This window comes from Momordica charantia, assembly GCF_013281855.1.
Source record: "Momordica charantia cultivar OHB3-1 chromosome 8 unlocalized genomic scaffold, Mcharantia_2.0 BLBB01000008.1, whole genome shotgun sequence".
NCBI lineage: Eukaryota > Viridiplantae > Streptophyta > Magnoliopsida > Cucurbitales > Cucurbitaceae > Momordica > Momordica charantia.
The window spans coordinates 31,352,458-31,370,072 of NW_028275166.1; the positions used below are offsets into that span (position 1 = coordinate 31,352,458).

Here is a 17,615-nt window from a genome sequence, read left to right on the forward strand (position 1 = left end):
GTGAAGGCGAAACACGTAGAATATTAAATTCTAGGTAGGCAATCACAATAAGAATAATCATGTTAGGTAGACATTAAACTATGGATTTAGCAATAAAAACTTATTGGATACATAACGATAACGAAAATTCAAGGATATTCGAATTCTTTTATAAATAAATGATGAAATATACCAACAAAATCCTACAAGTTTAAAGATGAAACTTACTGATAGATGGATAGATAGACTGATATAAGAACATTTAATTCAGTAGACGATTAATTTAAAGAAGAAATAATAAATGATAAAAGATAGGTCAATAATATCCACTAGAATATAGTTTACCTAGTTAAAGACTCGAGTTCTCACCCCAAATTTTAAACTAAAAGGGAAGAAAAATCAATACCAATATAAGTAATTTTGTATCAACCCCATTTACAAAAAAAAAAAAAAAAAAAAAATCAAAAAATTCAGAATAAGTTTCTATAGAGATGGAGCTCACACACCTTAAAAAAGAAGTGGCTCATGTTTGGCTCGTACGTACTTCCCAATATGAATTTGAGTAGTGTCGTATCTTTTTCTTTCTCTAGGAATCAAAAGCTTCAAAAAGACTTAATTCAAGGCTTGGGCTGTTTTGAAAAGTTACCTTCTCTCCAAAGATTTCTTACGAATATAATTCTCGTCAAACTGCAGTATATAAATGAGGACAACATCTCCAGTAATAGATTTAGGCCCGAGGTCGATAATATAGTAACTGTTGTGGTAATTACGGAAAAGTCTGTTGCCCTAACAACTCTGTCTGAAGAGTCGTAATGTGTTGGCGGTGATTGATTTGATGATGAGGCCAATCGTTTCTCATCATAAGATCCGAGGCCGTTTGAAGCAACTCATCGGGCTGCCATAGGAAGGCAGAGTTGGTAGTATTATGGGCTCCTACAGGAGGATTCTCAGAAGGAACCACACTAAATGAAGGCCTCACTCGAGGATGGGCAGCACATGAATTGGGAGTGGGGAAAAACAAACTGGAAATGGCCTCAAAAGGGGTGGCATTACTACTATTTGGGATTATGGGGAGGCCACCCATGTGATCCGATCCGTCGTTCACCTGGTGGAAAGAGAAGTTGCAAGAGCTGGACGACATGTCGGAACTTTCAATTGGTTTTGTTGATGTTGCTGTTGTTGCAGTAGTATTGTTAGGAACTACTTCAATGGGGGAAGCTTTATTTTCGTGGTTTTTTTGATCATTCGATTGGATAGTGTTGTTATTGTCGTTGTCGATTTGTAGGTTGGAGAGAGGCTTGTGAGTGTTGGGATCGATGCCTTTTTGCTTCAGCTTCTTTTTAATGCACGAGTTCCATAAGTTCTTTATCTCATTGTCTGTTCTTCCCGGCAGCTGAACTGCTATTTGAGACCATCTATACAGAAAATATATTAAGACAAGTAAAAAAAAGGCTAAGCCTGATTGCAGTTCGACGTAATTCAATGACAGTTAAGAATTGTTCCTCATCGTATATCTACGATGACGGTTCTACAACAACCGTATGTATATATGATACGATGACGGTTACGCCGATCTAACCTGTTGCCTAGGACTGAATGGAGTTCAATGATTAAGTCTTCTTCTTGTTGGGAGAAGGGACCTCTCTTCAAATCTGGTCTAAGGTAATTGATCCATCTGAGTCTGCAACTTTTGCCACACCTTTGCAAGCCTGTGGATCCAAAAGGGTCATAGGTTTAAAAACTCAAAATTCTCTCTCTCTTCAATTAAAGTGGGAAAAAGACGATCGACACCGGTAATTGATGGAATTACAAATGTGCCGTTAGAGAGAAGAAGAGGCCGAGAGGGGTATACCTGCAAGTTTAGGGACAGAACTCCAGCAGCCATGGCCATGTTTAGTGATGTAATTAAGGAGCTTCTCATCTTCTTCAGGAGACCAAAGCCCTTTCCTCAGCTTCTGCTTGTAACAGCAAGAGTGCCTTCCCATATCTCTCCCAAACCCAAACCCAAACCCAAAAAACTTGTACCTAATTTTTTGTGCCAAATTAAAAAAATATATGTGTCTTAGCAAATAGGGGGAAGTTTTTTATAATAATTGAGATATTTAGGATGTAATTTTGTTTGGGATTATCAGAGGAGAGAGAGAGAGGACAGGGTGGGAAATATAAATTAATAAGAAGCTAAGTTTCAATTGGAAATGTCACACTCAAAAAGAAGTGAAGGACAGATACAATCACAAGTTAGAGGTCAGCATTTTTTAATTATTGTTTTAGATATAAATAAAATAAAAAAAAATATTTTTATAAAGACAAAATGTGCAGTGTAGGGATCTTTTTCTCTCCTAGAATATTATCTGATAATTAAATTACAAATTACAAATTTAGTTCATTAACTTTCAGAGTTGTGTTTCAAGACTTAAATTTTTTTTTTTTAATACAACATGTTAAGAGGTATATGTCAATTATCGTTGAGTTATGCTTGCTTTAGCAGTTCAAGACTTAAGTTATGGAAGAATTTCTAGCGTAATGCAGAAAACTTTCTATTATACTTCAATTCGGTACCATCATATCTATATAAATATCATTTAAGAATAGTTCATATATAAGCTGATTACGTGTTGAAGTGTGAATGGCGAGAGCGGTGGAATTAGATTTTTTTTTTCTTTTTTTAAAATTTTATGGGTTAGCATTAATTTGGGGGGTTGAGAATAGTACAATTGTAACCCTACATAGACTAGGAAGGAAAATATCCACATTTGAGAATGATGGGGAGTATTCTTCCTTAAAGTGAAGAGATGAATTTTATATATCAAATCAACTAATAACTTTTACAAACCATCTGGTGTGAGATTTTATATTAACAAAAAATAGATGAAATTTTGGGTCAAATTAAACTTTTACCTTTTTTGTTTAAGTTTCAATTAAGCAAAATTTCCTCATAATTAGTTCCCAAAATAGGAAAAAAAAAGTTTTTACAATTTGAAAAGAGGAGATTTTGTATTTAACAAAATAGAGAGAGATTAGCACTAGGTCATGTTTGTCAAATGTCTTAAATAGCCATCAATCATGTTTTTTTGGTAACATGTGGCAATAGGTCAATACGCTTCAGATATCGTGCGACTACAACACACCAGTCGATAGAGACGCCTTGTAACTTAACTAGTAGTCTCATCTGTTTAGGCTACATTCAAGATTATAGTTTCTCATCTTATCTAACTAAGTCACGAATTCGCACCTAATAACTTTATAGTCTCAACTTCCGTGATTTACCTAATTATTCAAGTGACATTTAGTTTCATCTAGTTAAGGTAGGACCCACTCAATAGCACAAGGTCAGTCTCGCTCCAACTACAACACACTAGTCGATAGGATTTTTATATATTATTTTCAATTTAAGATCAGGTATACGGATACACATTAAATTATTAGGTAGAATAATACTTTTATGAATAAGGTCAAAGGTGTGGGGAAAGCTAACATCTAAAAATAATAAACTATGAACTATTTTTATGTACATACACAAAAACGACACCGACAATGATGTAGGAGTAGCTGCCATTCATATAATTTATATATGATTTTAGCAGCCATGTCCATGTTCACATAAATATTTTTATTCAATTTATTTTACAATCCTATCATTCTCCAAGAATTTCATTTTTAAAAAACATAAATTCATATCTCTTCGACCAAAATGATAAAAAGTTTAAAGCTCCAATCCAATATGTTGTTGAAATTAAAAAAAAAGTTATTTTATAAATATGACTGCTAAATCTGATAACTATTTTTTGCAGGGAAAAACCAAAAGACTTACCAACTTTACAAATAGACTATCTCGAGATCGAAAAAAAAAAACCTTACAAATAAACCTCTACTTAAAATTTTAATTATTTTGATCTCAAATTTAGTTCGATTTGATCCTATAACTTTACTTTAGTTTTAATTTTGGTCTCTAAAATAAATAAAAAAAATCAATTTAATGATAAATGATGCAAAAAGGCATCTTTTCAAATATTTTTGAAGAACATGTGGGATTATGTCTCCCTTTCATTTCAAATCACTTTATTTATTTGTTATTAAATCATCATCACTTATCCTTATATCCTTTTGCCTACCTGCTCATTTGGTGGCTTACTATTAAATATTAATGCCTCTTGCTATTTTGCTTCTATAACTCTTCTTAAAATTACTAATTTAGTCTTATGAAAAATTTAAGTGAAATCACTTAATTTAAAAAATTTAAGAGACAAATTAGAAGCCAATTACTCTCATCTTCCCTTTTTGCCTCAAGATTTTATTATTATTTTTTCCTTATAGAAAGATAACCCTAACAAAAATTACTAAAATTTGATTCAAGCCTTTAAAACAATTTAGAGACAATATTTCTCTCCTCCAATCTAAACAAAAATTCTTTATGCCGCTTTTTAAATACTATTTTGATCCATGTATTTTAATTTTAGCTTTGTTTCTTCTAATCTTGTGACTTTCAACTTTAATTCATTTTAGTTTCTATATTTACAAATATTTATTTTCGTCACTGTGGTTTTTTAAAAGTGACTATATATTTTGCTCTCTTAATTTTATTTTTAGTCTCATTTTTTATATCACAACTTCAACGTAATATTAAACTCAATATGTTTCTTAAAATGTAACCATGATTTTATATTAAAGGGATTTCGTAGAATTTGTGTTAACATTGACCCAAAATAGTAATTTTTCTGAAGTAATGGGAATTAAGCAAGCATTTTTAAAGTATATAAACTAAAATTGAAAATTAAAAGTACAGAAACTAAAATAACATGTTAAAATTACAGAAACGAAAATAAACTTGAAAGTATTGAGACAAAAATAGTATTTTAACATTTTCTTTCTTTTTTTTAGTATCATTCCTTGAATCGTTGCTTTCCACAACCATAAGAGGACAAAGTAATATGCAAAATTAGTTCAATTCTTACTTGCATGATAAGAAACAATCAATAATAGATAAATCAAACTCAAAATAATTGCAAGATTTCCTTAGGTGTTAATGAATCATTCCCTTGAGTAATATTTTGTGAAAATGAAGTAAGTTACAATGAATCTCTTCAATGTTCACAATTATTATGCGTTATTGTCTCGACTTTATGTGATTTTATGTGTTGGTTTCGTTCAAAAGAACTCGTGATCATATATTTTATAATAATTAAAATAATATACAATTGTGATCTCTGGTCAAGAACTCAAAAAGGAGGTAGGTTATAAATTTATATATGTAACAATAACATATTAATTTGTTGGAATATAGTTTTTTGAGCATTAAAAGCTAATCTTTGCAGCCTAGACAAAAATAGATAAAGTAATTAAAGATATTATAATAAAAGGCATGTTGTTGTAATATCTTTTGTTATGCCAAAAATGACAACAAATCAATCAATTTCAAAATGTGCTTAATTAACTCTTTTCATGGATTAGCTACCATAAGGTATATCATTAGGTTAAGCTATAAAAATATAAGTTTGATGTTGAGTTTTATTTGGTCAAATTTAAAAAGTTTGAATTACATCCATGAGTTTTCAAATTTTGATTTTAACAAATTATCTCATCAACATCATTAAATTTTGGCATGATGCAATGATTAAATTAATGAATTATGATTGCAAGTAGGTGAGTTAAATAAAGTACGTTAAAATACTAGTTTGGTTGCACTTTCAGTTCTGGTTTATTTTGGTCTCTGTACTTCTAAAATTTTCATTTTAGTTCATGTACTTTAAAATGTTAATTTTAGTCCTCATACTTAAAAAAATGTGATCATTTTGGTCTCTTAATTTTATTTTTAATCTCATTTTTCTATTACAACTTCAACAAGATAATATACTCAATATATTTTTTCAAAATGTAACCATGGTTTTATATTAAAGGATTTTCATTATGTTGAGAATTTGTGTTAAAATTTTGAAAATAAGGATCCAAATGATCACTTTTTAAAAGTACAACGATAAAAATGAACCTTCTGAGAGTAGAGAGACCAAAATGAATCAAAATTGAAAATACAAGAGATCAAAAAGTAAACATTTTACAAGTACATGGACTAAAATGAATCAAAACTAAAACTACAGGGACCCACTAGTATTTTAACCAATTAAATAAATGCGAATAGGAAAAATGTCTTTTATATCATTGAAAGTGAAAGGGAGATTGTTGATACGTTCTGCATCAGACCATATTTGTGTCATATTCTAACAAATAATCATAATCTCATTAGAATCAAAATCAAAAGTTTAGAAACCTAAGTAAATAGATATAATGTTCGAGGGCTAAATTTGTAGTTCGACTCGAGAATCCATATGAGGTTGGGCAAAGGCAGAAGGGATGAGGTGAGTGGTGACTAGGGTAGCCCTAGATGGTACTAGAAGTTTGTGGGGGAACATTTCACATTGTTTTGCTTTTTGCCTAGACTTGAGTAGCTAGAAGGATGTGTCCTTTGATTTGACCTTAATATATCTAATCCCAAATGGGCCATAATTAACACTAGTTTTAGTTGGGAAACATAAGCACATGCATTTCTCCTATCTATTCCATAAATCACCACCAAATCATCTTGTCAATGTATGTACCTTACCCAATCAAGAGGATCTTTATGTTACATAAACAAGATTCATTCAACTTTTAAATGATTGTATTTGTCCTAACTTTAACATCTTCAATTTAATACTTTTATATGATATTAAGCTTGGGGTTATCTATTTATTGTATTGGATCGTGTGAATTGAAATGAGTATTTGGATTTGCATATTGAAGATGTTAACGAATCAAAAGACTATTTTTGGTCATGAAAATTTAACAATTTGGGTAAGTTGAAATTTTGTTATAGTTCTTCAGCTTTCAAAATGCATACTCTAATCTTTTTAACTTTTAAAATATTTATTTTAGTTTTGAACTTTTAATAAAGAATTTAAAGAAATAAAAGACATTTAACCTTTGCAATTATATTATAATCATCTATTTTCTAGTAATTCTATATTACATACCCTTGAGTTCATGTGAGGTTGGAAATTTGAACCTTTGATCTTTTGATCTATAATATATGTTTTGTATTAAACAGTTTAACTATGTCATATACTTATGTTAGCGTGTTAATATACATATTCAAAACCATGTTATCCATAATTAAACAATTGGCCATAAAATTACAACAAGAATCAAAATGATTTATTTTCTTTAAAATTCTTTTATTTTTTCTTTTCCAAACAATCAATTCATTAAGTAGTTGAAGAAACACAGAGGCCTAGTCCCTGTTTAGCTAGTTGGTGGGCCATCTGGTTTTCATCTTGCAAAAAACTAATAACAAAAGAATGAGAAAAAACAATTAAGCACTTAATGCTAAAAAATGCTTGGCCACCACATTTCTCTCACTCCAAATGTCATATATTAAATTAGACCTTTTGAACCGAAAGTTTATAAATTAAAATAGACATTTTAAAAGTTTACGAACCAAATCAGAATAGTCGTAAAACTAAGTTCAAACGAGATCTCCATCTCAATGAGATCCTCCACTTTGGTTGGTTGGTCGATCTTCCTCTCTCCGAATTGAAATTTTGATCATCTTCGTTATACTTACTCGTTCGAAAGATCGCCCGCTTCCTTGAACCTTTCATCTCTCCACGTCACTCTTAGGGATTTGAATGAATTATCAGTGACCAAAATAAGATCCAAACCTATTCCAATGCCATAACTAGCCACACTTTCAAACAGTGACTTGTCACTTTTGGGACTATTCAAATAATAACCCAAAGCAAACATAAAAACAACACAAAAAAAGGGGTTATCAAATCATGGTGAAAAGGGTCAAGAGTGATGAACTATGAAAAGTATGTCTGGTTGAAAAATGAAAAGGAAAAAAAAAGGGTCATTCTTGAATTTCCCTCTTGCTTTTCCATTTGCTGTGTTGTGGGACTGCCAAAAGATATTCAGCTTTATTGCCTTCTCCACATCAATTACTCTAATTGGGGAAGAGCTTATGTTACTGAATGTTGCCCACTTCCCATATGAAACGAGTTCAACTTCTATTTCCATATGCTCAAACTAGATTTACAAAACTTACTCTTTTCCCCCCACTTATTCTATTTTTTATCTTTTTTTTTTAATCTGTAAGTGTTCGGGTCAGTTTGTGCACACCTCAACTAATCTCACGGGAAAAACACATAGGAATTCTATCTTTACCTTTCTATTTTTTACTTTTTTTTTTATAAATAAATTGTGATGGTGATATCCTACTTTTCCTATTTGTTTAATTTTTTTTTCCAAAGATTGTGATTGAGATGTAAAGGAAAAAAGAAGCGAAGAGACTCCATTTCTCCCTAATTTGTGCAAGGTTTAGTTGGGGCAAAATTGAAAGACTTTTTATTGGGTTAAATCCCATTTTTTGCTCTAGATTATTTCACTTTGAACTTTTAAAGATGTATAATTTAGTTCAAAGTTGACTGAACTAGATACTAGATCCACTATAAGGTTTTCTTAGAGCATTATGTGCCATAGATAAAGAAAACTTAAATATCATATCATCCATCTGTTAAATAATTTACTAGAAAATAGCAACCATAACAAATAATGATATTTATTTTAAAGTTCAAAGACATTACAAAATAAATAAAAAAATGGGAGGGAAATGTTACTTCCTCCAAAATTATTTAGTGTGGGACCTAAATGATTCTTGATTTGTGATTTATGCTAAAAACAAGATAGAATAATTAATAATTATCTTTTTAAAATTATCTCATTCTCATTCTTTTATGAGTAAACACATAGAAAGAGTACACTAACCTATAAGATATGGTGCCAAAGAAAATTATTAGAGTTCAATAATTTGGATAAATGAGCATCAATCAAGAATTTAATCTTTCAACTAGCAACCCACCAAAGAAAAAAAATAGTGGAATCAGCATTTTATTACTAGTCCAAAATTTAACGGTGGTCAATAAATAGCAACTAGTCAACATTATTTGAAAAAATAAACCTACCTACATATACATGTACAAATAAACCAAAGTAATCAATACATTATTTTAACCCTCACCCAACATGGGAAGTGTGTATTTTAACACACTCATGTCGGGTAGGAAAAGAGATGGGAAGAAGAAAAAGTTTGGGTATACTCATTCGCTATCAATGGGTAAAAAGTTTGAGATCATCAATAATTTCATCTTACGATCAATTTCAATATGCTTTATTCATCAAATAAATACTCAATCTTAAAAATATGCAAAAATGACTTGATTATAACAAAACATAGACACAAAGATCAAGTTAAACAACTATTACATAAGTGTGCCTAGGGGAAAAGTATAGCTCAAGTGGGTCTTAGCTCAACCAAGTGAGATCTAATGGGTTATAGTTCAAATGAGATGAGAACCAACTCACCTAGCTTGTCTTAGGTCAAATGAGAGGTAGGTGTAATCGAATCAAGTGAAACAAAGGTCATGCATCCCAATAACTAGGTAAGACCAACGCTATCGGGTAACTCGCAATCCCAAACCAGATGAGACGAGAAGGCACTAGCCCATCTAGTGAGACAAGGTAGCTCTAGCTCATATCTCAACACTTTAAACAAACCTAGTCAAGACACAAGGATTGAGAACATCTTGTCAAAGATCATACGACTTTGTAAAATTATTTTGCTCGTGGATTAAACTTAGCTTCACGAATAGAGTGCGGAAAGCAAAAACACAAACAACTAAAAACTCATAAAAAATAAAAAACATAATTAACCTTGAGACTTAAAAAGAGTATTAACATATCATTTCAAAGTTAGGGTGATGACTGTATTAACCAGTTCTCAATACTCACTTTGTCAACGTAGTTCAACTGTAAAGACATCAACTTTTTTCCTTAAAGTCAAAGGTTAAAACCTCTACGCTAAAAAAATTCTCATGTTTATCTTTCCTCACAAAATTCTACTTATGACACTCGACCCACAAGGGAATTGATGGACCACTCATTTTCAGCTAAATTACTAATATACTTCAGGCACATTATTTAAACAAAATATCTTCATGACCTTGTTAAACAATATTTCAACTAGTGAAAATATCTAATAAGTTAGAAAATGTCTATAACCAATTGGAGATGTTTTATGTAACTCCCTAGATTAGATTTCCCCTTTTTATAATTCCATCCGGTAATGAAATTGTTTCTTTTTCAAAAAGGACAAAAAGAAAAAATTCTATAACCTGTGATGAGTCAAAATGTTGTTCCCAAATGTCATAATGTGTACAGATAAAATAGGAAAAGGGAAATCATTGTTAGAGACAAATTGCATAGTTAATAAACAGATAACATGGGCCCTTGTTTTCAAGGTTTTAATTGATGCTAAAGAAATATGAATAATGCTAGACTCCAAAACAACCCATGTTATGCAAAGTATTAAGGTCACAAAGGCACAATTATTATCAACCAAACTAGGATTTGGTATCGTTAATTGAAATTTCATACATGACATAAAAGTGTAGGCTGCAGAGGTTACTTTATTTTTCTTTTTTTTTTCTTAATTCTATGGTTGTCTAGGATCGCTTACGTACATCTCGACCAATCTCACAAAACAACCAATTGACCCTACAACATTTGATTGTCAAAAAACTAATAGGATTTTAATATCCTAAGTAGGTAGCCACCCTGAAGTTGAACACATACGTCTCTTTTACTTTTTCCACAAGCCCTAATGCAATAGGTCACCCAGAGTGAGCACTCACTAAAATAAGGTTAAGCTTGAACTACTTTAGAATGCTACTATTCAAATGAAGGTTATCAATAAAAGGCACGACTACTTGTCTATGATTAGGTAATGTGACATATTTATAAATGGAAGGTTCAAGAGATAAGAAATGGGATGGACAAAAACTTATATGATTGGTTACACTAAATGAGTGATCCACCAATTTTGAGACTAAGTTATAAATCGATAGCCATGAACCTAGCTAGCTACCATACCACATCAAATGAAGGTTCCACAACCATTATTCCCTTATAGAAGGATTCAAGTGAGTGTCTCATGTTATTGGAGATATTATAATACACAATTCTCACATTAACTCGTAATCTAGTTGTGAAGCTCGTAGAGTAACAATGGTTGAACCAACCACTAATTTAGGAAGTTCTTTTTTTTTCTTTTTCTTTGATATTCTACGCCATCCTGCATGTATCGAGACAACCATCTAGCTCTACTACTTTTGATTTCCAAGATAACTCGTAAGATGTTAGATCCTAAATAGATAGTTACCATAGTTTGAACTAATTCCCTTTAAGTCCTTTACTATTCACATTAGCTCTTGTTGACCACTAGGCCAACCAATGATGATTGATTTTGCAAGCTTTTGGTCCAAAAGGGAGAAATTGGTATCAGCTCTACAAATCTTTAACCCTATTGCTTATTGCTCGAGGCTGATTCCCTTGCTAAATTTGCAAGTCTACCTACATATTTCAACCCAGCTAAAGGAGGGGGGAAGATTATGAAATTATAGCATACATGCAAGATTTTGTTTCAGTTGCACACAATTTTGGGAACTATAAGCCTGACCACCTACCTTAATACTTACAATATCCACAAAATGGTTCAACATAAAACTCCTCTGAAGAAGATGGAGAATGGGAGAGATTTATTTGCCATCATTTAGTCTTGTCTACTTACAAATGTTCCATCATATTCAGCCTCGAGGCAGTTGCATTATGCCTGCACGGATAGTTGATCAATCAAACCAAATTCTATTGAAAGATCATGCGGCCCAGTCTCTCCTCCTCCCAATGGTAGCAAAAATTACGAATTTGCAAGCATCAGGACCTGATTAGACTTAAAAAAACTCAAAGGTTCATCTTCAACGCCTCTCCAAGTCGAACGCCTCTCCAAGTCGAAAGCAGGATCTCCTGCTCATTCATGTATATTCGCTGATATCAAGTAGAGATTATGAACAAGCAGAAGCAAAGTGTCAACGCCATGGCAAGGTTTTTCTCCTCAAGGTATAGAGTCAATATCCCTAATGTGGTTTATCCAGTTATGATCTGCATAAAACAGAGAGAATTAAATAGCACATTCCCGGATCATTAAGTGCCCATTTGGTAACTTTCCTAAATCTTGTTTCTTTTTTCTTGTTTCTCATTTCCTATTTCTTGTTTTCTCTTTTTTAAGAAAGAAAAAAAATGATTGCATTTGGTAAATTTTTCTTGTTCCTTGATCTTTCTTTCTTATTAAAAAATGAATAAAAATACATTTGGTAACTTGTTCTCTCAGATATTACATTTAAAAAACAGTTAAACAGTAAATTTTAAAACAAAATATTTAAAAAAACATCTACGTTATGTTTAATTTTTGTAATAGTCCATGTAGAATTGAGAATAAGAAATAAGAAACTTAAGAAATAAGAAACTAGTTTTATTGTTTCTATAATTTGTATACAATTTTAAAAACATTTTTTGGAAATGAGAAACAGGAACAGAAACCATTACCAATCGATTAAGTTTCTCCAAAACTGAAAATAAAAAACAAGAAATAGAAATATTACCAATTTTACTGTGTGAAATGAAGAACCAAACTTAGTTACTGTGTAAAATGAAGAACCAAACTGCAAAAAGTTCACACACAGGCAACTTAGTTAGGTATAACGTCGCTTTTGCTGGTGGGGTTAACAGCCCTGTCGTTAACACCGGACGCCTGTTCATTAGCCTGCAATAAAGAACATGTTTCATAGGAATCAAATCTTGCATTCAGAACAGAAACTATAAGTGGAAGGCAAGATAATCTTAATCTTTTTCTTCATTGTATCAGTTCCGAACAGAAAATTGGCAAGTTCTGCATATTTTGTCTAATATCCTACACATCTAATAATAACTGGGAACAGGTTCCAGCATCAATCAGGTAGATAGTAAAATTTCTTTCTTTTTTTTTTTTAAGTGTGAAGAGAAGTCATTTAAAACTCCCCAAATAATAATTCACAGAAATAGCAACAAAATGATTTAATATTTCCACGAAAGCTGAATGACAGAGGGAAAGAGAGAGAGGGACTCCTGGAGTATTCGCATTTGGTTCCACTAAAGGTGAGGAAAAAGTCGTGTAATATTTTGAAGGATGAAGATAGAAATTTTTTTTTCCTCTTTTTTTTTGAAGTTTGGTTTAAGATTCAATTTGGTCTTTTAAGTTTCGGTTTTCTGCAGATTAAGGTGTATTTCTTGGAAAATGGGTTTAATCTTTTGATCTTGAACGCTGTTTTCGTGCTTCTTGTTATTGTCACTATAATAATAAATAATGATTAAAAAAACAAAAACAAAACACATAGAATTGATACCAGAAATTATTAAAGAGGGACAAATAGAATCCTAACTCAAACATTATGGAACAGAAATAATATGTCTATAACAAAATAAAAGGTTGAAAATAGAAAACTATAAGACAAATCCTTCATGCTCATTCTATGCAGATCGTCAAAGTTTTCTTCAGTTCTGAAGCTTCATGGATAAATAACAAAACCAAGAAGTGTTTATACGATAAAAACCTCATCCCACCTCTAAAACACAACTCGGTTCCTGGATAAAACTAAGTGAAATAAAACTTCCTTTCTAAAATAAGAAGTCTACAAACCTGTCTAGGAGCTGGAGTTATTGACGTCTCGGTGCCACCATTTGGCAGCATAGGTGAGTTAATGTTCTGAGATGCATCTTTTGAGCTACAAGCTGCAGCTGAACCCGTATTCTCCATAGGAGCCACTGCCATGCCGGAACTAGTCATAAAAGGCCTTCCAGAAAATGGAGGGATCGGTCCACGTGGCATTGGCATTGGCATGGGAAGTCCTTGACTTGGAATCCCAAGGACCTGAAAGTTAGAACCTGCCATTCCATGCATTACAGTTTGACCTGGTATAGATGGGCTTGGGAAATGAGTTCCTTGAATGTGAGGCACTTGAACGATGGGATAACCAGGAGAACCACCATTCATGTCAGGTATACCTATCCCAAATCCCATTCCCATTCCTACACCCATGGGTGAATAAATATGTGGTGCATTCATGGGTTGCATTCCTCCAGGGAACATCATGGGAGGCATGAATAAACCAGCTCCCATTGACATAATCTGCAAAATTTGTGAAATACTTGGGTAGGTTACCTGAATGTTCGAAACAATGACACCTTCCAAATTGGGGGGAGAAATACATTTTTTCTGCCTCAGGGAACAGAGCATCACCTGAACCTGAAGTTGAAGCGTTTTCAAGTACTCAATGGCTTCATCAAGCATGGAAGCTTTGTCCACCTAGTAATTTCATTACAGAATTTAGCTCAAGAATATAGCTAAGAAAATTTGAGTTGGGCTATTTTCAAGAATTCAACTTCCATATCCCTTTTCTTAGAACTTGTTTAAATTAAAATACGCAAGTCTCAGTGAAGTTTAAAATCTCAATTGATCAAGCAACAAATAGACGGCAAGAGAGTATAAATAGGCCAACCTTATTACAGTTTGGTATGAGTTCTTGCAGAGCACGCATCTTCTCATTGATCCTATCTCTACGTCGCTGTTGCGGAAGTTAAATAAGAATGAGTCCACTTGGGAAAAGAAAAGGGTGCCAAATTTTGTATATGATGGAAAAAATGAAGTTTGCATATCATCAGGACTCACTCTTTCTGATAAATTATGCACTTCCGCAGCCCTGCTTCTTTTGGACCCAGTCCCTCGAGCAGGATTCGCTCTCTTCACATCATTACATTCTTCTTCTACATCCTGCACTTGATAAGGCTTTTCATTTATCTATTTGGAAAGTGATCAAGGCACACAAGGTAAGATAAGGGTACAATTTGGTACTCACATCACTATGCCATTCAGAATCCTCAGTGTCATGACATTTTCTCTTCCTATTACGTGTCGGATCATCAGAAGCTCCCTCAACACTATTGCGTGAACAAACAGAAGCAGCAATTACAGATTCAGCAGCCTTCTCACCATCTGGAAATCCTGTAGTTGCACCTACTTCAAGACACTGTTTGGGGTGGTCATCATTTTTGGATGAGTCTCCCAAACAAGCAACCTCAGGTTGTTTCACAGCCTGTAATTGCTCGGGAGGTTTGGCATCTGATGGATTATTATCATCTATGGAAGGTACTACAGCATTTTTACAGAATGAATTTGATTCCTTTCTCAAACTACCTCGTGTCGCAATTAATGATGCTTCAGGGGGTTGACTACTAGCTGCTGAACAGTCCTTATCCATGCTGCGCATACTAGACAAACCCACAGTTCCAGTCACACCATGGTTCTGAAGATTAGATTTGAGAAGAGCAGCAGGCCGCAGAAAATGGGAAAAATTGATGAAATTGGATGAATTACTCGGAGGATTTGGATCTAGCTTTTGCCTCATTGTGCTTGAAGAACTGCTTGTAACCAATGGAACCTGAGGAGATTGGCCCATAAGAGAATCCTGAACAAGCTTGTCCGTAGTATTTTCTCTGCCGCTTGCACTTTTCGTTCGGAGATGTGGGATCGATGTCTGGCTTTGCTGCGATGCCGACGAATGTAATTGATTCGTGCTACTTCGTTGAGGTCTATCAGTCGAAGCATCTAACGAAGAAAGCTTGGAAATGTTGCCATCTTCTAGACTAGCACCACGTAAAGAATTGACGTGTGTATCTCGATTTACCTGATTACCACCACTGCCTCTCCCTATAGAAGATGCAACGCTATTTCGTGAGGGGAGGTCATTAACAGTGACCCCAGATAATTCAGGTAAGAAATCAGAAGAATACTCATGCTGCAGATGTCCATCAAGAGGATAGTTCAGCCAAGGCACCATATCATCATCGTCGTCGTCATGAGTCAATTCGACATCGGGTGAAGGTGCGGTCCCTATAACATCTCTTACTACAGAATCAATAGCACCAAACTTACCCATTCTTGCATTGCTGAAATGTCCTGTATCTCTATGTCTATCCCTGGGACTATGAGACGGTAAACACTGAGACTGTAAAGTGTTCGAATTCGAGTTCTTCCTTGTCCTACTGGACTGACCTTGCAGCGAAATTTGGCCATTATCCCACACTAGTTCAAAAACATCATTCTCAGGACTGCATTTGAAACCCCCACGGGAAAAAAGAAGAAGCTACAGTAATTAGAAATTAGAACAAACAACCAGAGAAGAAAACCCAAAAAGAATCTCAACAAACAAAGCAAAAGGAAGGATGATCATTAAGATCCACAAGTCAGACTTACTTCAGAGACAAATCCGCAGAAACCGTATTGTTCTTATCTTGAGTCGAATCAAGCTTCCCTCTGGCCACTCGATAAAGCTCGGACAAAGGCATGGCGGAAAGTGGAAAACTGTTGCCTCTTTACTGGGAAATACTTCACGTTTAAATTCCTCGAGCTAAATCCAAAATGATATAATAAGACGAACCCAGTAGAACTAAAAGGGGATTGATTAGATTACCTATAGAAGATCAAAGTGTATTACAATAAAACCAACGTCCCTATCGGTGGAGTCAAATAGAGCTCGAGGAAAATATATTTAAACTACTCAAAAGGGTTATTAAATTAAATAAAGCAAGAGACAAAGCCAAAGTAATTGTTTAATGAATCTCAGTCAGAGCAGAGACATCCAAATCCGCAATTAAGCTCGCATTAATATAAAAAAACTCGAGTGCTTCTCCGAATTTCTTTATTCAAAAACTCGAATCTGACAGATCCCAGATGACATATTTTAAACTGCCAGAAGAATTGGAGAAGAAGGGCAATTACTTGGAGAAAAACGACGGGCTTGACAATTGACATCCAGCAAAAAGCGCACCCAGATGAGAATCGTGAGGAAAATCGGCGGCTAAACGAGCGGAGAAGAAACAAAAACGAGAGGGAAAAGTGAGATCCTCGAAGCAGCAGCCCAAGAACACCAATCCACACGCATTGAAAATGCAAATTCTGGGGCCAGAAGTAGAGGAAAAGAATGACCCAGAAAGCCGTACTTTGGCTACACTATTAAGAGCGAGCGAGAGAGAGAGAAAACAAATTCCCTCAAGTGGACATGGAAGAGTGCAAAACCCAAATCTTAGATTAAGAGAAAACCCTTATAAATCTCAGTCTATACAAATTTGATTGAAGTGGGTCCACCATGAAACCTTTGATTGAGATGAAATGGTCCACCTCCCGCCACCGCCACCGCACCGCTCTTCTATTTCGGAATCTGTAAAAGACGGCGGCTGAGTACAGTGCGCCACCGTTGATCAACCATTCGCTGCAACTAACAGAATGATGGGTTGGATTTTGGAGAAATTTAGGAAGAAGGGTCGTTCTTGTTCTTCTTTTTGTTGGTTCTTCCTATAGTTGGTCGCTGAGATTGAGACAAAAACCAGTATTGATTGAAGGAGATGGGTGTGCTGTAGAGCGTGTATTGGGTTGCTTCGGCTCCATATTCTTATCTGGGTGCCATCTTTTTGTTCTGTTTCTTGTTTGTTTCCGCTCGCTCTCTCTGATTTGGTTGCATTGCAATGTGATGCCATACATGTATTGGGCGCCATCCTATTCCGAGAATATGGATAAAGATATTAAAAAGATTCGTTTTTATTTTCCTTTGATTTCCAAAGGTTTATTTTGATACTACGATTTCAACATTGTCAGTTCGGGTAGATGTCAATTATTGTCGGCT

General features: G+C 33.8%; 2 protein-coding genes across 5 annotated transcripts; both read right to left on the bottom strand.

Annotated features, from left to right (window-relative positions):
• Positions 1–227: 227 nt before the first annotated feature.
• Positions 228–2,100, bottom strand: LOC111023268 (transcription factor MYB61). Its single transcript, XM_022300661.2, has 3 exons — positions 1,832–2,100; positions 1,559–1,688; positions 228–1,394 (listed from the first exon to the last, which is right to left on the bottom strand). The coding sequence occupies exons 1-3, from the start codon at positions 1,962–1,964 to the stop codon at positions 746–748; spliced, it is 912 nt and encodes a 303-aa protein (XP_022156353.1). The 5' UTR covers positions 1,965–2,100; the 3' UTR covers positions 228–745.
• A 9,337-nt stretch (positions 2,101–11,437) lies between these two features.
• On the bottom strand, positions 11,438–17,469 carry LOC111023303 (transcription factor PIF3). 4 transcript variants are annotated; one of them, XM_088127720.1, is made up of 9 exons: positions 17,089–17,469; positions 16,190–16,343; positions 14,793–16,044; positions 14,606–14,707; positions 14,436–14,501; positions 14,177–14,242; positions 13,577–14,065; positions 12,504–12,664; positions 11,438–12,003 (listed from the first exon to the last, which is right to left on the bottom strand). In XM_088127720.1, the coding sequence occupies exons 2-8, from the start codon at positions 16,279–16,281 to the stop codon at positions 12,590–12,592; spliced, it is 2,142 nt and encodes a 713-aa protein (XP_087983846.1). In that variant the 5' UTR covers positions 16,282–16,343; positions 17,089–17,469; the 3' UTR covers positions 11,438–12,003; positions 12,504–12,589. The 4 variants fall into 4 exon arrangements, with proteins under 4 accessions (XP_087983846.1, XP_087983845.1, XP_022156403.1 ...); XM_088127719.1 differs by having other exon boundaries at positions 16,190–16,311; positions 16,715–17,469; XM_022300711.2 differs by having other exon boundaries at positions 16,715–17,469.
• Positions 17,470–17,615: the final 146 nt, after the last annotated feature.